Genomic DNA, 25,918 nt, shown 5'->3' on the forward strand with positions numbered 1-25,918 from the left:
CATTCCTCAAAGTGCTTCGACGTGAGTTACAGCTCTATAAAAAATGGACCCGAGCCTCTAGCCATGATCCTGGAGGTCGAACAAATCCTGCTAACCAAACCGTAGTGAATGCCCTTTCTCTTTTATGATTACTGTTGATCTGCATCAACCTTTTAAACTTTGATGTATAACCTTATACCTGTTCCCAAGTTTTGGCGGATGATCTAACCAGTTCAATATATCGATGTGAATGTATATTCGAGGTTGCAAAATTTACGCTTACTTTGGGTTAACCGGAACTCTGAGAAAACATTGACTGCTCATATTTTGTTTGTAGATCATTCGCTGGGTGGTTTTATTAAAGCAGTTTTCTTTCAGCTCACGCATATTCTCAGGTTCTGCGTGCAAAGAAAATTCACATTTTTCATTAAATAAAGACAAAAGATGTTTGATCACAAATTCCCATGTCAAGTATAAATCTTCTACCATGTTTTGAAACGCGCAGTCTGTTTCTATAACTTTTATCGCCTCTAATCCTCGATTCGTCAATCCAAGTTTAAGTTCTGAATCATTACAGTATGTTTATTAAAATAAAATTGATGAAAGAATTACTTACCCCGACGAACAATTAAGATCTCGATGCTATTTTTCGTTAATCCTGACGTAAAATAATTACATAACCTGATCACGAATTATACACCCAGTGATCACTTCACAGATGATCCGATTGCTTCATTTGGGTAATGATTGATTTAATCTCGAAACTGCAATAGGTTGACTGAAAATATTTTGTCTTAGATCGACCGACGAATTTCTGGGTCTGGAGTGAAAATTGTTGATTTATTTTTTATCCTACCCATCTGAGACGCTGGGATTTTATTATTATAACGGAAATTTACTCGCCTCCGATATCATTTGTTTCCAAAAAATACATGGATGCATTAATATATTCGGGACGAAGTTTCTATGTATCAATACATAATAAGTTTTATTAAAAAATATCAAAAACACAATGCTTTAGAATTGTTTATAATAAGCAATTTCATTTATTCAATTATAAAACATTTGTAATATTACACAAAATACGGATTTCAGAAATATCAAGAATTTCTTTGTTCTCGGAAAATCTCGGAATTTCTATGAATCGGAACTTTTCAAAGTGCGGTGAGAAATTTTGATTGTAACTTAGGAATGATTAAGGAAAAATTGGAAAACCATAGAACGAGGAGAAAACGACCGTTGCAGCGGAATTGAAACGGATACCAAAGTACGAGGTATAATTTTCAAACTTCTGAATAAACAAAGAAAATCGTAAATGTTTCAGTGAGTCTGGGACAATTTATTTTTTTATGACATTTTTGCCTTGAAATATGTATACTTCAAATGTCACGACTCTGGAAAATTTTAAAAGAATCTGTAAATTGGGACATTTCAAGGACTATCACAAAATATCGAGAGAAGTTAGTCAGAAATATGAAATGTCAGAAATTTCTCAGCAAAATATTTAGCAACAAACTATCAACAGAGTGTCTGTAGATTTCTATATATGTATAATTTCAATACTCTCAAGAGGATTGAATAAAAATTTACGAAGATGAAATTTACGGTTGCCATCGAATAGTCTCCATTAAAATTGCCTTGTGCCTTTCAGTGGCTTCGTCTTTGCACGTATCGATATTCTCGATGAACATCGTGTTCGACTGCAACATCATGGCTCTGCCTCTGGGAACCTCGGCGATGTTCGTCAACGCCTGAAAAATGGCAAATATGAGACAATTTTTAGTAATTATACATTATTTCGATATTCCATCGTTTCGAAAAATTCGAATTTCTAAAATACAGGGAGAATTATTACAATGAAAGTATTTGTGAGAATATTGTGAAAACTGTAATGGAAAACGACTCTACGATTACCGATTACCAATTAATTTTCCAACTTTTATATCTCGAATGCGTGACTAAATTATAAAAGTTTGATCGACAACTGATAACATTGGTTTTGTAATATTTTTTTCCGGATATAATATAAATTCCGAGAAATTCAGACGCGTATGAAAATTGCGAGAAGAAGAAATATGATGCTCACAATGCGACTGTTCCGCGAGTCACGATCATCGCTGATCTTTATCCCGGAGGGAAATACCGACTATGGACTCGAGTCTATGCGCTGGATGTATGTACATGGGAAAGAAACAATCGCGCAGCATCATTTACCATGGTTAGATCATCTATCCTTAATCTCAATTCGTAATCTCTAAATGTATGTATGCCATAAGGACGCGGACATTCAACAGTAATTATAAATTTAGATGCTTGCTCAACGACGAACCGGACACAGAGCACATGCTATAATAATATTATCATATTATAATTTGTTCCCAAGCTGCACTTCACTGTTCGAATCAGTCATTCCCGTATCCTTAACGAGCTGCATCATCGCTGCTGAAGGATAGTAACAAAAACGAGAAAGATTTCATCTTACATTGAGTCCTAGTGTATGAAAAAATATGCCCAACTTTTATATGCGTATAAAGCAGAAAAACATAAAGTAATGATAATTTATATCGATATAACTTTTAATCTACCGTATCTGTTTCAATTTTGTTTTTTTTTTTCGATTGACAAAAGCCACAAATATACAACCGAATTATTCTTGCTTTCTCCGTTTTACACGCATGTAAAATTTTTCATGCACGGAGTCAATTCGTCGTACCTTCAAGGCCATGAGCTGAAGTTCTCTACAGTGAAAATCGGCAGCCAATTCCAAAAGACGACCCATTATCTGCAGATCTAAGGACCGTAATTTTCCCGGTGTCGTTATTGTCACGAATGCAACGACGCCTGCTGCTTTCGTGTGCACAGCTCTTCGCTGAAAATACGTGTCAATAAAGCAAGTTTAATAAAATCGATTAACAATTGACCTGATTATAAAAACACAGGCCTTGAAACTCTCTATGATAAAAAATATTTCTGAGTACTTTTAACAAGTGTCTGAACAAGTGTCTGAACAACTTTGACAAAATTTTTTATAGACCCTGATTCTGTTTTGACTAATTTCATGTTATTCAAACACCTTTGGTTATTTCATAAAGATTTGATGAAAAATCTTCTAGAAGCTTCTGAGAGTTTCGTTCGAGAAGTTAAAATTTGTCACATGTGTTTCTTAGACATTTCAAAATTATTATAGAATCTACAACTAAACTCGGACAGTGATCCAATTAGGTCCGTGAAGATAGTCGGAACATAATTCGAATATCAGAAAAAATAACCAGAACTCTTACAGGACTTTTACAGTTTTTAAAACCATTCAAAATTTTGTCGCTAAAACACTCCAAAATATTTTTCAACCAGGGCTGAGCAACATTTATAAGATAAAAATGGTAAAAGATATCAGAAACCGATTTCATGGCCGCTAAAATCACATTTTTCCAATAAATTCTTTTCCCGCGAGTCATGAAATGGTATTGTAATAAAATCGTATAACCTTTAGAAAATTTTAGGGCTGTTCTAATTTTGTTTATAATTTTTTTTTTCTCGCATATTATTCGACTCTAGATTGACTTAATGTCGCAAAATGAAAGTCAAATCGCTTGTACGCCGTTATGATTCGTGCTTGGATATTTGTTAAATTCGTCCAAAGTGATCAGCTGACTGCGTCTTAGCCGCCATTTTGTCCTAACCTTGTCCACCTTAAGAATGCTGGTGAAAATTGCTTTTGGAAACTTTTGGAAATTTCAACGAATTTACTCACAATATGATTTTTTTCGCAGTTTCTCAGTTTTTCCAATGAATATCAAAGAACAAAATACTGTAATTTCTAGGACATTCGTTAAAATATCACAATTTACACGCAGGAAATTAATGTCTCAGATAATTCTTAAACATTTCTGTGAAAATTTTTCATAATTCTAATTGTAGTGAAAAAAATATCTACTATATCATGTAATAAATGAGTCCAATTTTTCTCAGTGACATTTCAGGAAAACTATCTAATCTCTTTCAGAAATCCATTTCAATTTTCCATAACGCGGTACAGTCAGAAAATGCGCATAATCACTAGAACTCGAAATTTTTTCATATTTGTAATACGTTATCAAATGAAGTTCTGGAGAAACATGCATTTTTTCTGGAAATACGTAATCACACCTCATCTTCGAGGAAGGTTTTCAGGACGAAGAGAAGATCCATGTCGATTGATTTTTGTTTGCCGACGGGATGAGAGCACAAAATTGCTAAGCATGCCAGAGATGAAACTAAAATATCCTCGTCCTTTCGCTGGAGGAGCATGACGAGTTTGTCCATCGTCCCAATCTCGATCGCGTGAATCTTCTGATCGCAGTCCAGAAGAGATTTCAACGTTTCGAGATAAACGACCTTGAATAAAAAAAACGTCGTCAAAATTTCGGGAAATCGCCACATTTCCAAGGATCTTAAAGCCTATAGAACTGACCAAAATATCCTTTTTCTCTTCGATTATTCGATCGACGATCAGATCGATAAATCCAAAGGCGCAGAGATCTTGCGCAACTGAAACAATCAATTTCAAAAAAAGATAAACTACCCGAGATTACAAGTTTCTTGTTTTATTATTGTTCAATTCATAATTCACACAACTTTTTTTAAAACATTTTGACTTCGTTGCTTCATTAATGTTATAATGCTTTTTTTTAATGAAGGCCCCTTTTTATTTGTCAACATGTTACAATTTTTTTTCTTCCCCATTAAGCCTCACCTCGACAATTTCTCGCCAACATTTCGATGGCCTCTGCTGCTCTCAACCGTACACAGTCAAGATCATCGCGTAAATTTTTCACCAAGTTGCAAACTATCGATGGGTTACCGGTAATCGCTGAACCGCCGTTTGATTGACTGGCCAACGATGTGTAAATCATTCCAATTCTTTCACGGAGGAAGGGATCTTCAGATACCAAAAGATCTGCTAGCCTGATCAGTCAAACAAACCAGCATCAGTTGATTGAACAGATATCTGAAACTCTAATAGTAGAATCTGATTCTATTCTTATAGATATTTGACAGGAGTCTGACAGAACGTTTTCAGGTATTTTCAGAATTCTGTGAATAAAGAAATCGAAACATTAGCTTAATTTTGTGCAAGTATTAAAACTGAAATGTCTAGGTATACGAAATTTTTTGAATACCAATTTACAAGGACAAGATAAGATAAAAATATTTCAGAGATTGAATATAAATTTCTTAATCGTATTCCTCGAGTAAACACTTTGGAACTAGACTTACCATCTACTCGAAATTGGTAAAACTGTAATTTTTTAAGTTGGTGAATTTAAAAAATCCTGATTTTTCTACCATTGCGTTGGTTTATCTTTTCTCGAAATCAGTCTACAAATTAAAATTTTTTTTTTTTTTAAGAAATTCAATTTTTTATACTCGTAAATTATAATTTCATTTAGTCGGTAACATGTAATCAAGATTTATTTTGTTCATCTGGATTATTTAATCAATTTCATAGACAAAAGAAACCAATGTTCTGTCTGTGATGTATACTGAAGATATTCTAACTAAAACAGTAACCCCGAAATGATGAATAAAACGGTCAATTAATATAATAATGCGAATTTCGAATTAACTGAGCGAATATCGCTCTTATCCGTAATATTTAATGGGAAAACTATGCCAGCATGTCATTAGAATGCTTGACTAAAGCAATCAATTCTCGTAAATCTAGTATCTCGTCACGTTCAGCGTGAGTCATTAATAGAATTGAGGGACATCAGATAACCATACTTATTTTCAATCGGATTTACCCCATGAAATTGCTTGTGTTACATTTTTTAACGTTACACTTGCTGGTAAATTATCCGACAATTTTAACAACGTTAGAAAAATATCAGTAACCATCAATCATATCCAATTAACTCACGCGTTGCGACCAGATTAGCCAATTCAATAGTTTGTCTTTCAAAATGCGATATAAAATCAATCAATCGATTCGACCTGTCTGGTATACGAAGCCTTATTGCCTCAACAACGCTTTCCGGGTTGTGGATCAAATCGGCGATCGTGTTGACCGCTTGTCTAACAATCCGAGGATGTTCACTGTGCAATTCCGTCCTCTGAAATAACCGTATTCTTCGAGTAAACTGCCAGATGGACTTAAAAATTAACTAATTTCACTTATTGGTAAAGTTTCGCTACAACGGGGAATATGAAACGTGATTCATGATACACAACTATTTTTCATAATATGGGTCGACTTTATTTTGAAATAACTGATTTTCAGAAATAAGCAAATTTTCACAAAGTTGCAAATTAGCATTAAATATGGGATTAAAGTCCGATCAACGTTCCGATTTGGGACGGTTATGTCGATTTATGGTTCATATGATGAGAATGCAAATTCCGACAGATGCCGATTACTAATACATACGTAAAATAAAAAAATGACGTTTGAAATTACCTTGCATAATTATCCGGCGTGTAAACGTGCATGATTTATGCAAAATTCAAATTTACGAACCGAACGCCATTTAATTGATTTCAGAAAATTTCAAAACCTCCTGTTTTACCGACTGATTTCAATTTTCCAAAATTTTCTGAACGATGACACGATAATAAATATTACCATTTCTCTGAGATCGAAGCGATTTCATGACTCATAAGAGGAGAAAAATATAAATTATGATTTGTTGAATTTCTCGGTAAAACAGGAAGGACATCTCCTTAATTGAGGCTAAAAGGTTCACCAGCTTAGGTAGAGCTCGCCGACCGAAAGCACACTTGGCACGTGTCACGTCCACATGAGGAGCGTAACATTCGGGATGCAAAGAATTTAGCCTGAGTATCGGGGGATCCAGTTCTCTGCAATCTGTGTCCTTCAGCATCGCTGGAAAAACATTTTAGCTTCAAATCCGGGAGACTCCATCCGATGACGGTAAATATGCAACATCAACCAGCTCATATTGAATATTAAAAATGTTTTTACGCCATTTTTAAGATTGGATACTTTACTCTACATTGACTGTGTCACAAAATCAAAGCGCAAAAGCCTGCATGACGATTTCTTTGACTTGATATTTGTTGAATTTTCCTAAAACAATCAACCGATTACCTTTCTCAACGCTACATAGCCAGAAACCGTGCCTGCGTTATAAAACGAATTACGTTATGAAAAATGATTAAACCTAATTTTATACATTTAAAATACGCGTAATTGTGATCTCTACTTTCGGCATCATGTAATTTGAAAGACGTTGGGTCAAATATTGGTTTAATGTTTTACAGTATAGAACAGGTTAAGTCTGACCTTGGTCTATCATCCGGTTCAGAGCTCTTCTAGGAATTTGATTTTCACATCTTTGATAGTAACTATGGAGCATCGGACACGGATACATGTTGAAAATGAGTTGTTAGAAATCTAATTAACAGATGTAAATATTTAGTGCAGATGTTGGCGAGTCAAACAACGATAATAAACAAACAGAATGGTCAGAAACAATCAACGGTAATCATTCAGAGAAATCGATTCCGCGCAGAGAGATACAGCCGAAAAAAGAAAAATTTCCTTTCGTCATTTCTCTGCTGCTCGTCTTTCCTTCGTAATTTCTCTGCTGTTGGTCCTACGCTCTTTTTGATGCCTTTTCTGCCTTTCTGGAGGTCCAATATAGTCTAGAAAGGATCATACGGATCAATGCAGTAACTGTAACAAAAATATAACTGCATGAAGCAATGTGTAAATTATCATCAACGTCTGATTCCAAATGCATTTGATAGAAACTCAGTCGATGGACAATTTCACGATGCCTTGTCTCTCAATTGGATTGCAGTAATATTGTCTTTTCCAGAATTTAATCGGACAAATACAAATTCTGATTGATAAATTTTTACCTATATATTTAATCAGCTTCAAAAGCTGCATAAACTTACATATTCAATGCTTGATATGTTTCTTGCGGGCCTCTTGATTCGTGATCGTGCGAACACTTTTAACGTTGCTGAATTAATGCCATGCAGATTGCCTATACACAGGCAGATTTACTCGCAAAACGAAATATCTTTATGGATGTGTAAATTAGCTTTGATTTAAAAAAATTATCATTCATCTAGTTGTTTTTTTTGTGTTGGGAAATAGCAATGGGTTATGAATTTAGAGTTAAGACAACTTTGAGAATGTAGAAAAATAACTACAATTTTTTTGGTAAATCCACATGTGTATAAGCAACTTCTGTTACGTTTTATGATCTGTCTTTGTCGAGTGTTCGAATGAATGGGTATTCAGCTGATCGTCTTAGGTGAATAAACCATATATTAAACCACGGAGAACATAGTGCAAGCTGTTGGAGTTACATTTCCTGGCATTTAGTTAGTGTAAAGTAACATATATGATAAAAAGTTTCTTCTTACGAATACATACATTACGAGTCAACCTTAGGCGTGCTTTAATTTTTCTGATACTACCACATGTGCACACGTACAGGTAAAATTTACCAGGATGAATCCTCGAAGATGAGAGAATATTTTTAGAATGTTTTAAAAATTGAATAAAATAAAACGAATATACCTTGATTTTTTTCACGAAATAAAAATGCGCCAAATTGTCTTTATTAAGCTCACAGCAGCCACTGGAGGATTTTTCGGGATCACTTTCCTGAGTTTGAAACTAAATCGACTGAAGTCCTTGCTCTGCTTATCTTATGTTGGTTTATCTGCATATAGTGCAAGAGCTGAAGATGTATTTAAACCAAAATCATATCGATGGATTTGTACTTGCAACGATATTCAATTATTCTAAAAAAATTTATTTCCAACTTTTCGTCTGCATTTAATGATAATCGAGAGCGTATAGCATTGGTTGGAAGGTACAAATGCTAGTGCAATGCTAATTTGTATACGTATGCATCAGCTAGTATTCCACATGTATTGTTTTTCAAGTCAATTTTCGAAATTTCATAATCACCTCTTTTTAGCTGCCATACATCTTATCTCATTCTCAAGAATATATGATCCAAGATTAATTTTAAACAGAAGTGTACCTACCCACATAGTATCTCAACAAATCCATCAAAAGAAATCCGTGCAAACGAAATCTCTCGTTGGTTTCAAGCAACGAGTCATATCGAATGTAGACCTATAAGAGAAAAATATTTTTCTTGCAGTGATTGATTATCGTTACAACTATAAATCGTTCGATTTGATTTTTTTAAATACATCTTCAAGCTCTTGTACCTGAATTCACAACGCTACCATCTGTAGAAAAAAAAACCCGCACCTGTAGTGTCAGAAAAACAAAAGACTTGCGTAAATAGGTTGATTTCTCTAGTTCTCAAGGACTCGGACAGTTTCAAACTTCGAGATCATTCGAATCACCGTTTCGAATACTATCGATCCGTAATGCAATCTGTAACTCGAGAGATCAATTATGCGAATCCAAGATGGCCGTTCCCGGCGCACGTTACTTGTGCTACTTGTCAAACGTCTGGCTGCAAACGTCAAGAGACCACCCACCGATTAATGTGGTGAATCCAGAAATAAAAACTTTGAAATATTATCGTAATTAATAGTACCGTGTGAAGTTCCCAAACGATGGCGGAAGGCGAACAAATGCTGGAGGGCTTCCTGTGTTCTATTTGCAAGACAGATTTGAAGACTCCGCATCAACTAACCAAACATTTTGAAGAATATCACAATGATAATCCAGAAATTCTGAAAACTCTCAAAGGTATTTCATTCCGTCGATTAATCCTTATTCCTTGGTGTTTCAATGACTCTAACTCGCAATGAATATTACAGAACTGTACGGTAAAGCGAAGAAAAAAATTTTAAAGCATGAGGGATCGTCGGAAGAATTAGTAACACTCGACACATCTTTGAAGTACCGTGAATCCAGCCTAGACTTTTACTACAACGATTGGGAACCTCAGGAATTGGGTACATTTATATTACTGAGATCTTAACAATTCTACGCACACATACGTGCGATTGTAGAATGTTTAAACCAAATGTTAACATTTTCTTCTGAAGCTATTATCATTAATGTACTGTGATACTGAAAAAATCATCACTATACGACTTCAGAATGAGTTTTAAGAGATTCATTCGATGTTTTGAACAAAATGTTTTTCATGAAATAGATATCTCGTAAAGTTAGGACTTTCCAAAACGCATTAACTGTGACTTTTTACTTGAATAAGACAAAGTATATTCACTTTGCAATTACAACGATCTGAAAAGTGAATCTATTCACGAAAGATTGGTTCTTTCTTTAATGATTCGTGACATTAATGTTACGAACTGTTCCTCGTTTGATTTCGCAAACTAGAAGTTTTTTTTTTAAATTCATTATATTAAGTTACTACATTTCAGACAATTTCAAAGTTGCGAAATAGCGATTCATTCTAAAATTTCACCGAAATTCTGTGATTAAATTTTTAGAAGACACCTTAGTTAAAATTGAAGTAAATTCAATTGAGGTAAAATTCATGCTAAAATCAAACTCATAATTTTATCCAAAAGTAATGGTTTTCTCTAACAATTAGACTCCTCAAACTTCTCTGTTTATCTTCCAATTCTGAAATTATACTGAGGATAATATTTAATTCTGCTGGTATTCTTTCGGCATTATGTAGTACTCCTATTTCTACCGAATCACTATGCAATTTATTGCTTTCACTACGTTCACCAAAGCTCCACATGCATTCTTGAACAATCTTTTTAAGTAATTATTCAATCATTGAAATATTTAGAACTATACGTATTTGACAAAAATAAATAGTGCCATACTATTATGTATATTATCTGTATTATTGCAGGTGAAACTAGATCCTACACAAGATACTTTACTGAAGTACGAAATGTAAGACTGGAAAGATATTCCGCTGAAACTAATAAACTTATAATAAGATTGGACAAACTATTAAATGAATTGCCATCAGATCCTATCAGCAGAAGAGGTTGTACATACTTGTTCATACATTTGTTATCGCTGCTATAAACTTAGAGTTGTACAGACTCGAAATAAGGATGTTTAACGAAATTTCATAATAGAATGATAAGAGATAAAGAATGTATGATATTATATTCATTTGCAGTCCATGAGCAATCCATTGTTCCGTGGATAGATGACAAGTCTGTTAAACTTTGTCCAACTTGCGCTAGGAGTTTTCATGTCGCTAGAAGAAAACATCATTGCAGACTATGTGGAGCCGTTATGTGCCACGATTGCACAATGTTTTTGGCATTGGGAGATGCAAGTAAGAAAAGATTGTTGGAAGCCCAGTTGAAAAAACTTCTCAAAAATTGTTCTTTTTTTTAGAAATTTTCTAACACAGAAATTGATGTATTTCCAAAAAATTCCTAGAAAGAAAAAAAGTTTTACTACATTACGCATCGAACCTGGTAACGAACAGATCAATTATTTTTAGGAAATATGGTGAATCCGACCCTTGTACAAGATGATTCAGCAATATCTCCGACATCGACCGAATCCAGAATTTCTGGCCGATTTGTACGTGCCGGTATAGGATTATCAAAGTTGGCTAGATCCCCATCTAGCGGAAGTTTAAACAGTATTATTTCATTAGTTAATGATCCTTCTCGCAGTGAACAGCACTTCAGACTATGCGTTCATTGCGAAGAACTCCTCAGGTTTAGGGAGCAATTGAAAGAGAGAAAATTATCAAAACCGATCATTTGCCAGTTTTATGAAAAGATGCGTTCATATATAGACGAAGCAAACGAGCATTCAGTGATGTACAACAAGATGTGCGAGTCTTTAAGGTACACTAATTTTAGTATTTGCAACTGCAATTTCTAATTAGGTAATTGCATTTCAGTGACAAATATATAATATACTATGTAGACAAACAAATAATATGTGTAATTTGTCATTAGCACTGCATAAATTACAAATAATATTTCTCATTTGTAATTTGTAATTGCCTAATTACAATTTTTTCCCATCACTGACTCATTGTACCTTCAATTTCGAGATATACACATAAACACAAGTAACATTGACGTTTAAATTCTAGAAAAGGGGAAACCACGTATAATCTTCAGGATGCTCAAACGTTACGTGTTAAAATAGCAAAGCTAGCAGAGAACATAGACTTAATCAGTAAGAGAATCTCTATTTTGGGAATAAAGGACGTGGATAATCCCCCGAAAGGCCAAACTTTGAAGCTCCAGCAGATGATCAGATCAGCAGCGACAACGTTTTTGAAAGAACACTTACTAAACTCCAAGCCCTTGCCTACAGAGGAGGAATATACAGCATTCAAAGAAAGGCGTAGAAAAGCAATTGAGGATAGAATCGAGCATGAGAGACAAATGGAGATGGAGGAATTGCAAAGAGAGAGACGGAGGGAACAACAAAACCGAGAAGCGCTCATTAGCGATTTTGTCATAGTGTCAAGAAATGATCAGGTTGAAAATCTTTAAATAGTAACAAAAAGTAATCGATTCGTTTCTCTCATTAACCGTTTGACACTCCACTAGCGAAGTTTGGATGAAACTAGACATATAAATTTCATTTTGATTAGAAAGTTTGGTGTTTCAATGACATGCACTCCATATTAATCAGTAATTAGAAAACATTTTACAGATGATACTGGACAAATCACAAGGCTGGGGTCCATCAAGCGCAACACCAATACTCGCATCATCTATGGATCCGATAATAGAACAAATGAACAATCTTCGGGCGTATATAAAGCAAGCAAGGGACGCTCACAAGTATGACGAAGTGGCTACTCTAGAAACCAATTTGAGAGAACTGCAAAGCGCTTACTTTGCGATGAATCAAGGCAACAGTAGCGACAGCTAAAGGATTTTATTCACGTGATATTTTTTCCTTGGAATTATGTGAAGCTAATCACGTCAACATTCTATCCATCTATCTTTGAAACCAAAGAACAATACTCTTGATTCGAATAATTTAAGAAATTAAAGTATATATGATATATCTGTAAGTGATAGATACCTTGTTTTTGCCTCAAAGCACTTCGTACTGAAAAACCAATGCCGAATTGCGTCTATAATCACGACAGAGTTCAAATGTAGGAATAAATGATTATTAGCAATCGTCATTTATAGTCAAGGAACTAATATTTCTTGTGCATGTTTTCTAAGTCAGTTGTGTAGGTGTATCGATGCACTCTTGGCAAAATTGAACTTAAGTTAATGTCAAAGCCGTTCTGTATTTCAAAGTGTTGACTTTACACCTGTGAAACAAGATATAAATATTGGGAAAATAAGATATATGTATATGTTGAACATTATACGAAGGTATACATTTTTACTATGTATTCTATGTACAATTGAACTATTTATACATTTAGAAAAAATTAATTATAATATAACACATTTTTTTCGCGTACATATCAATATAACAAAATTCTGTTACTTAGCCACCACCAAATTTAAATATTCTCAAGTTTGACGATAAGATAGACAAATATTGACTTTTTTACACACGGGCAAGTCAGAATTTTAGAAAAACTTACCTGTTATTTAATGACTTTTTCAGCTTTAAAAACTGGAATATTTCAATATTACACGTCCTCACAATTTAAATCCATTCGTATACTTTTTGCTATCTTCATGTTGATCACACAGTCACTTTTGCATACTTTGCTACAGGAATTAGAAAAAATGGACTTTTGAAACATTGTTGAAAGTAGCATCTACAGTCGTGAACTTCACACCACATCAAATTCCCAGAAAATAACTTGGCACTTCCAATGGTAAGTGAATAATATTTTTCGTTCAAGCTAACAGCCGAACAGTCTGAAAAGATTTGCATTCTTTAGTTTTTGCAAAAAGTGAAGTATACCTGTTTTCAAAGTGTGATGTGGATTCGGATTTTAAGTCAAGGCTGATATGCTGTGATACTTCTCAATAGTGACCAATATTGACGAAAATCCGGAGATTTATTGGAATGGTAATTACTTTTGTTACTATCATCGGTGAATAGGGAATACAGCTTTCGTGAAGAAAAACAGAAGAAGTTTAATTATACTAATTTATTTCGTTCTTAACAATAATTATCATATTTGTAATTGATACAAATCCTAGTTGAAAAGTTAAAAAAAAAAAGTATAAAACAACATACTCGTAACGACGTATGTATAAGTATGATAAAGTATAAATGCAATGTTAAGTGTACATTAATAAAATACAAGACCTTTTAAGTAAAGAATGAATTGGAAAAATGAAACATATTTGTAAAACAAGCTACTACTGGAACATATATGTAGAAACTTCTAATACAAGCTCTCTCGATGAAAAGAAAATTCCTTATAACAGTTTAAATAGTGAATATAATCTTATGTCTCTCTTTAAATTTATTATCAAATATCAATTATTGAATAAGGCAAAAATTCCCTGCGCAGTACTTTCCTTGTTACCGAACTACATATTCATACTTGATCGCACGACTAATCGTCATTCATTCTCTCTCATTTCTCTTCTTGCGTGGAGGACTAACGGACGAATTGCCTTTCAGCAAATTTTTTCTTTCTTCGGCAAGTTCTTTTCGTTTACGTGAACGCCTTTCCACGTCTGCGGCATCTTCTTCACCTGAGGATTCTCCATTTTGAGAGCAATCATCAAATGTTGCATTGTTCTCAATGCACAACTCTTTAACCTCAGTCAGCCCTCTGTAAAGTAATCATCAATGCATTAACACAGTCCATTTTCTGATATCTTGAGTAGCATATCCCGTAAATTGGAAAATATTCAGTATCTAGATGTGTTAACAAAAGGTGAGGATGAATGCACCATATTTTCTGTATCTCAAGTTTGAAAAGGAAGAAAAAACTTTTAAAAAGTCTGGTAGTGTAATTTACGTCCGTGAAGGTGAATATATAATTCAAGATTTCTAGAATGTTTTACAAATAAATTACGAGGTTCTTGTCAGCGAGTAAAATAAGCTCAAAAACATTATAATCATATGAAAAACACAAGCGTTTAAGCATCTTGAATATTCGTTTTACAAAACCTTGTCTTAAATTGCTGATATCACGGCTCCCGATATTCGAATTTGTTCAAGTTCATTTCTATTATAGAATGGGAATTTTGTTTAATTTGTATTTACTATCTTTGATGTAAATAACATTGCTAGAGATTTTTTCATATTTTCAACAGTCTTTTCTTTTCCTAACTTTTGATTAAGTACGTATGGGCTATACAACATCACTCAGGTATTATGTAAAATTTGAAAAATTTGTTGAAGCTTACTTACTTCTCATTTCGATAAAGTTCGTAAACTTTTCCGACTTTGTCAACTTTACCTAGTTGAGTTATAAAGTCTTCGTCATGACTAATAACGATCAATTGGAAATTCTTCTGTTGTTTAGAACGAAGATTCACAATTCTGTAACATGCAAAAATAACATTGGATAAAAATACTATCCTTTTGATGGAAAAAATATGACTTCAATTAAATCCAGTAAATGAAGAAGCAATGATTTAACTACACTTACGAAACCAGTGCCTGAGCTAGACTTTTTATGTTATGCACATCAAGGTTTGTTGTCGGTTCATCTAATGCAAATATACCACAATTTTTAGCAAATGTTTCAGCTAAGGCCATTCTTATGATGATTGACGCAAGTACCTGCAAAATAATACAAAAAAATACTTCATTTTCATCATCTGCAAGGATACTTTCACGTGTTTTTACTAGCTGAGATGTTCACTAAGATTTTGGGTCCCGTAGTCCAGTTAAAATAGAACACAGCAATTTTACTTATCGATGGCATCTGGGGAATTTTGGTGAAATAATGAATTTTTTCTTAATTTGCGAATCCGACTCTGTTTCCGACATATGCAGACATAATTCGATGTCAAATTTTCCGCTCTACACGATGGTCAAATCGTTTTTTATCTATCGATAGCAGTTTTCAAGGCAAACGCAAAAAACGTGCACTTTTGCTGTTTTCTCGAAACGTCGGCTCCGTAGCTCAAAAATGACTTCAGATTTGAGATCCTGAGTGTCGAAAACCTCCATATACAAAAGGTCAGCCATATCCCAAATATTTTTAATTCAGACCTATTTTGACTGGACTACTGTTTCTGTCTCACAATCAGTAATCACAAACTACGGGTTTCTCACCTTTTGCCCTGCACTGCAACGTCCCTTCATGTCCATAGTGACCTTTTGTTTCTCTTGAACAACTTTGTAATTGTAAACTCTTTTTTTGTTGCCCATTCCTTCGGTTGAATCTGTATGAATCTGAATAGCCGTCGTATCTTTACCCTTATAGATTTGCGTCCACAATCTTAGTATAATCCGGTTTACTGAAGCCATTCGTTCTTCGTGAAACTCAATTATTGCCCTATCCAAGGCTGTAGTATACGCCACGAGGTCGTTTATTGCTTCCTCTTGCACCTAGTATACATAGAAATGCATGGAGTGCAGGCCTGAGTAAATGCCCTGCTCCTAAAATTTAACTGGCCATCCATTTTTCCTTGAAAAATTGCTCAAGTCCAAAGGTACGTGACTTTGCAAAAAAATCGTAAACAACTGTTCTGGACAGCTGTTCAGAAAACTATTTTCAAGCTCAAAATACCAGCCTTAAGGTGCTTTTTTAAAAATTTACTCTACATCAATTACAAACGCGTCTATGGTAACTTGTTCGTCTGTTACGTTTGATCAAGTTTCCGGAACACATTTTCGTTCGATGTTCGCTAACTTAGAAAAAAAAATCGTGTGCTATTTCAGAAGCAGCAAAAATTACTCTGTTCTTTGCAGCCCTTTAAATTCAAAGATCATTTTACAACTTGTACAGACATAATTTATAAAGATAAGATTTTTTCGCCAAGTCACGCAACTATGAAATTTTACATTTGTGAAATGAAAATAGCTAAGTCGTTAATTCTTATGAACAGTTGATCATGAGAACTGAGATTTCCAAACTCAAGTCGCCTTACTTTGCCATATTTCCTTATACTGTAAAGATTTCTTCTTATGAAATCTACCAAGTTTAGCTGAAAAACATATGTAAAATAATACTGAGGTGTTTTTTAACATATACTCACAACAACTTCAGCGGACTTGCGCATGTAATTTTTAAGAGCCAATCTATACACTTCTTTGTTCAATTCACGTTTCAACTGTTTAATATTACGCTCCATTTCGTCTTGTCCTCCTTGTTCGAGGTTTTTCTGAAATTACGAATACCAAAGAAATTAATTCCAGACCTGAATTTATCCTTCAAATTTCTCAAACACACTTACTTCGCGAATGAGAAGTTCTTCCTCGTCTATTAGTTTTTTCTTGTGATCTAACAGCTGGCGATAATTCATGTTACCTAACTTCTCTCGTAACTCTGTTATTTCACGCTGAAGCACTACGGCTGCTGCGCCCTTTTCCTTCAATATCATGTTGTCGCTCATGTCGCGTTTGCGGGTCTCTTGTTTCGAGATTTCGTTAATTATTTCGTTAATTTTTGTAGTAACTTCAATTTTATCCTTTTGCAATTCTTCATCCATCTGTTGATACTTCTTCATTTCCAATTCAGATTTCCTCAACGAGTCCGTTACTCCATTGCGGATGCTATTATCAATTTGCGATTGGATAGTGTTCAAATCATGCAGGCTCCTTGATTTTTGAGATACAACACTCCGATCGTTGTCCAGCGATTCTCGGTGCTCTCGCTATAAAACAAAAATTATAATTAATGATGACATACCACAATGTTTACAATCATAAAAATTTGAATATCCTTCTAAGTGCAGTTTCAAGAGCGATTCATGAGTTTAAAAATACCTTTATTTTTTGGAGTGAATCATTTTTGGCTGCCAGATTCTGATTAACGGGTCCCAATTGCACCTGCAATTGCTGCACGTTTTCTTGTAGAGATACTTCTTCAGCGTGCAAGTCTTTCAATTTGTCCTGCAGCTGCTGTAGTTTCTGTACTTCAGACTTCATTCTCAATTGCTCCTCGACCAGTCTATTTCTAGACTCTCTTGCCTGTTGTAATTTATCGTTGTGAGTGCTTAATGATGATTGCAGTTTTTCGATCCTTTTGCGTATAGTGCTGAGAGATTTTCTCAACAACTCTTGCTCGGCTTGTGCTTCTTGCATAGACCTCTCGCCGACTTTGTCAGAAAGACGAGCTTTGACTCGAGCAATAGATTGATTCAGTTTTACGACTTCTGCAGAATACTGATCCCACTGTGCTACATCACAGACAATGTCTTTGCATTGCGCTAGTTTACTCTCAGGTTCAGCAATCTGTAGTTGCAGTTTCTCAACTCGCGCGTGAGACTCTGAGAATTTCTGTTTCACTTGAAGCAAGTCGTTTCTCAACTTCTTTAAGGTGGTTTCTTCTATTTGTTTAACTTTGTCCACAAGTGGCTTCAATTGCAGCAAAGAATCGTACCGCTCTTGCTGAACTTTCAACTTTTCTTCACAAGTTTTCAACTGGTTAGGATATTTGTTCACTTCCTCGTTCAACTCAGATTTGAATTCTTCAATTTCCTGCTGACTATCGAAATTACGGTGACAGAGCGGACAGCAGGAATCTGTTTTCTTTATATAATCTTTGTACGCTATACTTTTGTAAGTATACATTCCTTTGGAATCCTGCAAATCTTGCACGGTTTTCTTTGCATGTAGCAAAACTTCTTCGTAGTCTATACCATGGCACATGGTGGCTATTTTATCTTGAATGTCTGAAATAATATGTGTACCTCTTGTTTACTCTGCATAGTATTATATGTTTCAAATTTTTAATCAGAACAGTGTTTTTGATACGTTCAAAATCCATGATTCGAAGTAGAACTTTTTCATGCAATAAAAAGTACCCTCATATGTTTACCCTCAAGCTCGCTATTTTTTTCCTTCATTTCATGTTCGTGATGTTTTTTTGTAGTTTCAAGTGTGGTCAGCACACGTTGCTCTTTCTGCAATTGGTGGTTCAATTGTTTGATTTGTTCACTCTGAAATGAAATAATGAAACTGATAAAGTTGATGAAAATTTTAAAGTATCAATAAAAATGATTTTCGATTAATAATTTTTTACTCACAAAGCTATCGTGAATTCCACTAAGAGTATGTTTCAAATTTGATTCCGGTAATACTTCGGTTTTCAAAAGCATCTTCAAGTTCGCCTGATGCTTGTTTTTCCTAATAAAAAAATTCTAATTTAGGAATCACTGGTAGAGAAAAATCTCAGAAATACGAAATTTATAGAAATTAATTCAAGTGAATATTTTTAAAATGCTGTTGAACAATTTTGAACATATCTGTAGAGGAAGGTTTTCAATAAACTTTTAATTATTAAACTTTACAATCTCGGTATCCATGGTCAAATATGCTTGTGGATCAACTCTTATCTTTCCAAACGTACTCAAATTGTTCAATTCAACGACTGTTTTTCTATGCCTATAAAAGCAACTTCAGGGATACCTCAAGGATCTCACCTTGGCCCCCTACTGTTCATTATATTTATTAATGACATCAAGGATTATATATATCTAGGACTGAATTTCTTTTATAAGCAGACGATTTGAAAATATTGGAAGTAATTAGTACACCCCTTGACTTTTCTGCTTTGTAAAGAGATATTTTATCCATTGAGAAATGGATGGTCGACGATGAACTACCCTCGAATACTTCAAAATGTTTCTCTGCTAGTGTTACCAGATCTTCATCTTCTTTGAATTATAAACACAAATTGTTCAATAACGCGATTAAACAGGTGCAGACAAAATCTGACCTTGGCGTTATTCATCAGCAGCAATTATGCTTCCGCAAACATATCGACTTAATAAATGCCAAGGCTCACGAAACCTTTGGATTTATTATTAGGAACACGTGCAATTTTACTAACATTAACTCTGTACTATATCTTTACAAAACCCTTGGCTGTCCAATTTTATTATATTGTGGTCCAATTTGGTGCCTATATACACGGTCGATATTTTAGAATCTGTCCAGCACCGTATTGCCAGGCATCTAGCGTTCAAATTGGGTAACCCTATGAACAGGTTTGATCACGATTTCAGCCCATTCATTCAGCGATTTAAATTAAGTACCATTAAGTCCCTTCATGTAACATCAGACAATCTATTGACTTTTAAGATTTTAAATGGTAATTTTAGATGTGATCGCATCGCGGAAATGTTTGTAGTACAAGATATCAATCATCCAATTGGAAACCCACGGACTCTTTGTGAGGATTCGGTAGCTGAAAGCAACCTATATACTAGCACACTACTAATCATATCTTTCGAAATTGGAACATACTACCCCCAGGAACTCGCGCCCTGAACTCTCTAGAATTGTTTAAACTTGAAACCTGCAAATGTAACCCAAAAGTATCCTAAACCCAGTACCCTGTTCGGCCTTCTAGTGTGTTTTGTCACTTCGAAACATTAATTATACATTTATTGGATGGTCCACCTATGTTGTTTTTGTTAATATACATGTAAAATGACTTGTGTCCGTCAAATTATTAATAAATAAATAAATAAATAAATAAATAAGACTAGAATTTAGAAAACTTTTCAGAAATTTTCAAGATATATCAAGATTTTTCTACAAACCTGTCGTAATTAATTTCCTGCATCGAAATTGTAATAGTTCATTTCTATTAAATTCCTCAAAATTACTAGAATTTGTCAGAAATTTGTAGAGAAATTGATAAACTATCAGAAATTCACGTTTGGAGTAAATTCGTAGAAATATATGGAAGTTTCTGAAAATAATACTTGCCAGTCATTATCAATAACAGACTACATTCAATTCTCTTTGATACAAGTAGCGAACGGTCTTATGCTATACTGAATGAAGTTACAGTGAAGTTTGCCTGGCTATTTTGATTGTAAAAAATGAGTTTTTTCAATACAATGTAAAAATTACGCACAACTTCTGAATGTCCTTTTCTTTTACTGCCAAAGATGATCTGAGCAGATCCAATTCAGCATGTAATGAACTTTGTTGCTGAAGTAATTTCACTTCTTCATCCAATTTATCCAAACTCAATTCCATCTGATCCCGCTTTTTGATTTCATCTTCTATGTTTTTTTTCACGGCATCAACGTCAAAACTTGCAGCCATGGTATCAAGTTTTGTATTTGCTTCTTGCAATTTAGAGTCGACTAACTCCAATTGGCTGGCTAACATGTTCACCTAGTGAAATATTCTCTCTGTTAAATAAAGCAGTTTACATCGGTGTCGACAAATTTCTGATTTTTTTTCGTTGACCAAGTTCATTAGCTTTATCTTACTGTAAAAAAAAGTAGTAACTGAAATATTGCTACAATATATTATGTAAAGTAGTCACATTCAATAAATGAACGAGAAAAAAACAACATACTTCCTCTATTTGCGCACGAATTCTCCTTGTCTCCGTTCGTTTCTCGGCTATCTGCCTTTTGAACAGGACCATTCCTGATTCGAGTTTAGATTTCTGATCTCTGAGGGCATCCAATTCCTCTTGTAATGTTTTTTCAACAGCCTGATGCTTGAGCGCTATGTCCTTGATATTCCGTTCCATCTCAGTCAATTTATCTTTCAATTGGTCGAAACCAACAGCAGCTTCTACGAAAGAGAAATATTCAATCATAGCAACAATATAACATATCCTGCAATAAAAATTCTTATAAAAGGGTCTGGGCATGTTAGAAATTCAAAATTACAGTTGAAACATGTAAATAAAATGAAATCAGGCTTTCCAGTGCTCAAGCCAGGTAATTTTAGGGTAAATAGGAGAAAGCTATGTGAAATTAAAGGGGTAATTAGCGTTCCAATATTTAGGAAAATAGCCCAATAGGGGACGCACTGTGTAGCCTGTGAAATTGAAAACTTCTGATCACACTCTACCTGTCTCTGTTACTTCTTCTCCAACTTCATCGAGACCCCATTCTGTTCGCATTTGACTAAGTTTACGGTTACGGAGCGAAATATTTTTTTCCAACGCTTGAGCCTGCTCTTTCAACTTTCCAATCGATAATTGCTTGTTGCTGATAGTGACTTTTAACTTGCTTTCCTCTTTGTTCATATCTCTCGATTTATTCTTCAGCTGAAATAGTAGAAAAAAAAAATTTCAGTAATATGAAAGATGATGGGCGATTTGAAAAGATAATACCTTGTGTTCTACGAAATTGGAATGATATACAAAATCACATACTGCAGTCTCATTCGCATCGCTATGTCTAACTTACCATTTCCATCTCACTTTCCATTTCAACCCGTGTATTATCGAATGCAGCAATTTCTTTTTGCAGTTCTTCCGCTGTCCCGTCGTGAAGAACTTGTATGCTCTCTTTCAATTCCATTATTTGCTGTTTTATCAGTCCATATTCAGTTTTTTTTGTTTCTGTGAATACAATAATTCACGAGATTGATTTATGTCTCAATATTTATATATTAACCATATTTTCACAGGGATTCGACGCTGTCGAAATTTTTCGAAAGTATAATCTTCTATAATGATACAGTTTTGCTCACCTTTTTCCGTATGTAACTTGATGTAATGTGCTTCAGAATCACGAAGTTCGTTCATTTTCTCATTAAGAGGCTTCATTTTTTCAACAACTTCAGAAACTTTTTGAATAGACTTTACCAGTCGAGTTTCATACTTTTCCAAGCTCTTTTTCTTCTGGTTAGATTCTTCAAGCAAAATTTCCAACGACTCTCTCTGAGCTTTAGTAACACGAAGATCGTTTTTTATCTTGTTATTAAACTTTCTAATTCTCTCGACTGCTTTGTTGTATTTATCAGAGTCAAAAATCTGATCGAATCTTTCTTTCAGTTTTTTTCCATCTTCTAATGGCCATGTCGAATCTTCTTGATGACAAAAAATTACGTGATTTAAAATAGGTTTTGACACTCCCAAAGCCAAACCCATTTCAAGATCCACATCGGCGCAGCGATGGCTTATCGATACTTTCTGATTAAAAAACAAAAAAAAAAGAAATATATGTATGCATGTATATACGTATGTATATGTTAGGGAGGCCATAAAAGAATTTCTTTCATTTTTTCGCTCTTATTCCTCAAATGTTGGTTTTTGACAGAAAAAAGATCCTCCCAAAAGATCAGCTCTCTAGCTCAAACTAACAAGTCGCTATTTCAAATTTTATTTTCCATTCATTTAATATGGGAAAAATTCACTTTTCATTAAAATTTAAAATACTCGTAAGCTGTTTAATATTTTTTTAAATTCATACAATCCTTATAGCTAATTCTTTAAGCTTACCAAAACTAACTTTAAGCAATAAAGAGAAAATCAAACCAAAATAAATGAGTCTTTAAATCATAATTTAAAATAGCAATTACATTGAAGAGTTTTTGATACTAATTTTTTCCATTTTACCAGCGACTTTTTCAAAACCCATTTTTCAAGAGCGTGTATCTCAGCAAGGGATAAGGATTTTTTGGATTTTCAAACACGAAACAAAAGGTTTATTTTTCTGATTTCAAGCAAGAAAATTTTTTCTGAAACTCGGTCGACGCGTCCAGATTTTATTCACGTTTTAAATTAGTCCAGGTTTTTTTTTGTTTAGCCCACACTATATATAATGCATATGTATACATTAGCGTGTTTCTCTTAGAAGCTACATTTATTAATTGTTTACACCTAAAATCTCTAAAATTGTCAGAATTTAAAAATAAAATGCATCCATTCTACGTAAATTGAATAGAAAAAGTTCGAATTCCAAAAGGGACTTTTTAAAATTGTATTCAGAGGCTTCCTTTGATGATATTTGTTTATTTATATATTGATGTGTAAGTTTTTCAGTTCAAAGTAAAAATAAAAATGTAGCTTCGAAACAAAATCCTCTAAAGTATATACATTTCCTTTATCCACAATTGTTAAAATCGCAAATGACGTCACATAACTTTTACTAGCATTTCTCACCTCTCCCGTTTTTATGTTCATCGTAGACAGAGTAGTGTCCAGGACTTTACAGCCTTTCTTAAACTTTTTTTGAACAGATAATAGCCTTCGCGATACCGTTACTATGTTTCCTTTGGTATCGCACATCTCAGCTATCACCACACCTTTTACCTAATAACAAATCGAAAAGTCATAAGGTCAATGTTAAACCTAACAAACCTTGAAAAATATCACATCAACAAATTCAGGGTTCAAATTTCAAATTCTGCTTAATTTTACCCTAATGTACGAGAATTTGTTCTGAAATCACGCGTCAGTCACAAAGTATAACGTACCTTCCTGAAAAGGCTTAAGGTATTCAGTGATTTGACACAAATTATATCGATTTTTCTCAAAGGGCTGTACGACAAAAATTATGGAACAATATTATAAAAAGTGTGAAATTATGTAAGGGAATAATTAGTAATTCTAACGACAGATTGTCATCAACGTCATCAACATCAACGAGCATTTAGTTGATTGTTTACTTATTGAGATTCTACTGAGGCAAGCAAATTTTTTCATAAATAAATCGTTTGATACAAATATTTTTTAATTCTGTTGTTCCTACTTACGGAGCATTCGTCGGTTAGCAAAGCATCGTGTACGAATGAATTCTGGTTGTTTGCACCACAGCCAGGCGGAAAATCCCCTGTGCTCGCATATTTTAGGGCCTCGATAATGGTTGTTTTCCCAGTTCCATTTGGTCCAAAAATCATAGTCAACGGGTGACTGAACCTTATTGTTTGTAATCCCCTCTCATCATCGCCAGGGCCGAAGTTTCGGATTCCAGAAATCCCTAATCTTCTTACCCTCGACATTTTTGACTCTGAAAATTAGACAGAAATACGCATTGTTATTGATACACAACTTAAATTACTGATCTTACAGTGTTTAATTTTGACAATAATGAATCTATACAACAAACTCTTGGTACTTTTTCTATTTTGTCATCAATAACAATTTGATCATGGACAAATCAGACAGATTTTTTTCGACATTGCAAAACGTTCAATTTAAAGGTAAGAGCATAAAATTTGAACAAAGATTAATGAGCTATCAAGAAATTCACATTTTAACTTCCTGAAATGGAAATTGCGTTCATGTACACAAGCCAAACGATTTTTGGACACCGGTCCAATAAATGACAAATTGAGTAATCGAAGAAAGTCGTTTTTCATCGTTGCACAAATAATGTACCAATAATATGAAACTAAAATCTTGCAATTTGTGTCCGATTTTTAGAGTTAAAATCTACCAAACTGGATTTGAAAAAGAAAAATATGATCCATAAAAATGTGAGACACGTTTTCAGCGTGATGTTATAAAGGAAGTTATCAAAAAATCATAAAACATGCTTCGTGATCGAGTTTAATCCTGAAAATAACTGTACAATAAGTTATGAAAGCTGAATTTAAGGTGCAATCAACGTTGCAAGAACAAAATGGCAATCGCATTCGATAGATGCATCAAAATTTGAACGACGAAATACAAGAAATAATTATGAGATTTATGGAGAAAAATAATGCAAAGAGCCTTGTCAGAATGCATTCGATGTGAAAATAACTATAAGTAATAATTAATAACTAAGACGTGTGTTGACTGTGGTCTTCCAAACCTGTTAGAACACGCGGGAAAACGAGGTCGTTATTCGGACGTTATCGCAATCTTACTTTCATGGTTAGAAAGGAATCAACAAAAATTTCAGTATCCTGCGATTGATCCAAATCCTTGTCTAAATTATTAAAAATAATTAACAGTCAATCACATAGTAACAAAAGACTGAAAATTACGAGGGTGGGTATATTTTTCATTATATGCCGGTTACCTTTGAGATTCCAGAGCTGCCACGCAGTTGTACTTCAATGACAATTTTATGGCAAAAACCGCTCGACAGGAATTTGGCACTTAGTGCCTGAATAGTTTGAACACTGAATAACGCTTTGCAACAAGAGAGAATTCTATACTTTGACAGTGTTTAGCTTATCAATTACTCGTGAATGTCCTGTTGACTTCCATCGCATTAAATACGCACTTTACCAAAGAACATAGATGTACATGGAAGCACAGGT

At 34.1% G+C, this 25,918-nt stretch overlaps 3 protein-coding genes across 4 annotated transcripts; 1 reads left to right on the forward strand and 2 right to left on the reverse strand.

Moving 5' to 3' along the window:
• Window positions 1–1,114: 1,114 nt before the first annotated feature.
• LOC124211443 (radial spoke head 14 homolog) lies at window positions 1,115–7,448 on the reverse strand. The gene is made up of 8 exons (XM_046610503.1): window positions 7,262–7,448; window positions 6,702–6,841; window positions 5,953–6,071; window positions 4,712–4,923; window positions 4,430–4,506; window positions 4,126–4,353; window positions 2,693–2,848; window positions 1,115–1,730 (listed from the first exon to the last, which is right to left on the reverse strand). The coding sequence occupies exons 1-8, from the start codon at window positions 7,347–7,349 to the stop codon at window positions 1,581–1,583; spliced, it is 1,170 nt and encodes a 389-aa protein (XP_046466459.1). The 5' UTR covers window positions 7,350–7,448; the 3' UTR covers window positions 1,115–1,580.
• A 1,920-nt stretch (window positions 7,449–9,368) lies between these two features.
• Rbsn-5 (Rabenosyn-5) lies at window positions 9,369–12,971 on the forward strand. The gene is made up of 7 exons (XM_046610723.2): window positions 9,369–9,673; window positions 9,745–9,882; window positions 10,764–10,904; window positions 11,043–11,204; window positions 11,376–11,730; window positions 11,985–12,378; window positions 12,557–12,971. The coding sequence occupies exons 1-7, from the start codon at window positions 9,538–9,540 to the stop codon at window positions 12,776–12,778; spliced, it is 1,548 nt and encodes a 515-aa protein (XP_046466679.1). The 5' UTR covers window positions 9,369–9,537; the 3' UTR covers window positions 12,779–12,971.
• On the reverse strand, window positions 12,954–25,915 carry rad50 (DNA repair protein rad50). Of its 2 annotated transcripts, XM_046610721.2 has the most exons (18): window positions 25,675–25,915; window positions 25,465–25,581; window positions 24,422–24,675; window positions 23,829–23,978; window positions 22,415–22,856; window positions 22,129–22,283; window positions 21,788–21,986; window positions 21,282–21,505; window positions 20,829–21,094; window positions 18,988–19,087; window positions 18,780–18,900; window positions 17,726–18,633; window positions 17,194–17,613; window positions 16,996–17,121; window positions 16,070–16,345; window positions 15,438–15,571; window positions 15,197–15,328; window positions 12,954–14,612 (listed from the first exon to the last, which is right to left on the reverse strand). In XM_046610721.2, the coding sequence occupies exons 3-18, from the start codon at window positions 24,665–24,667 to the stop codon at window positions 14,402–14,404; spliced, it is 4,110 nt and encodes a 1,369-aa protein (XP_046466677.1). In that variant the 5' UTR covers window positions 24,668–24,675; window positions 25,465–25,581; window positions 25,675–25,915; the 3' UTR covers window positions 12,954–14,401. The 2 variants fall into 2 exon arrangements, with proteins under 2 accessions (XP_046466677.1, XP_046466676.1); XM_046610720.2 differs by lacking the exon at window positions 25,465–25,581 and having other exon boundaries at window positions 25,675–25,914.
• Between the last annotated feature and the right edge of the window lie 3 nt (window positions 25,916–25,918).

Source organism: Neodiprion pinetum, chromosome 2 (assembly GCF_021155775.2).
Source record: "Neodiprion pinetum isolate iyNeoPine1 chromosome 2, iyNeoPine1.2, whole genome shotgun sequence".
Classification (NCBI taxonomy): Eukaryota; Metazoa; Arthropoda; class Insecta; order Hymenoptera; family Diprionidae; genus Neodiprion; species Neodiprion pinetum.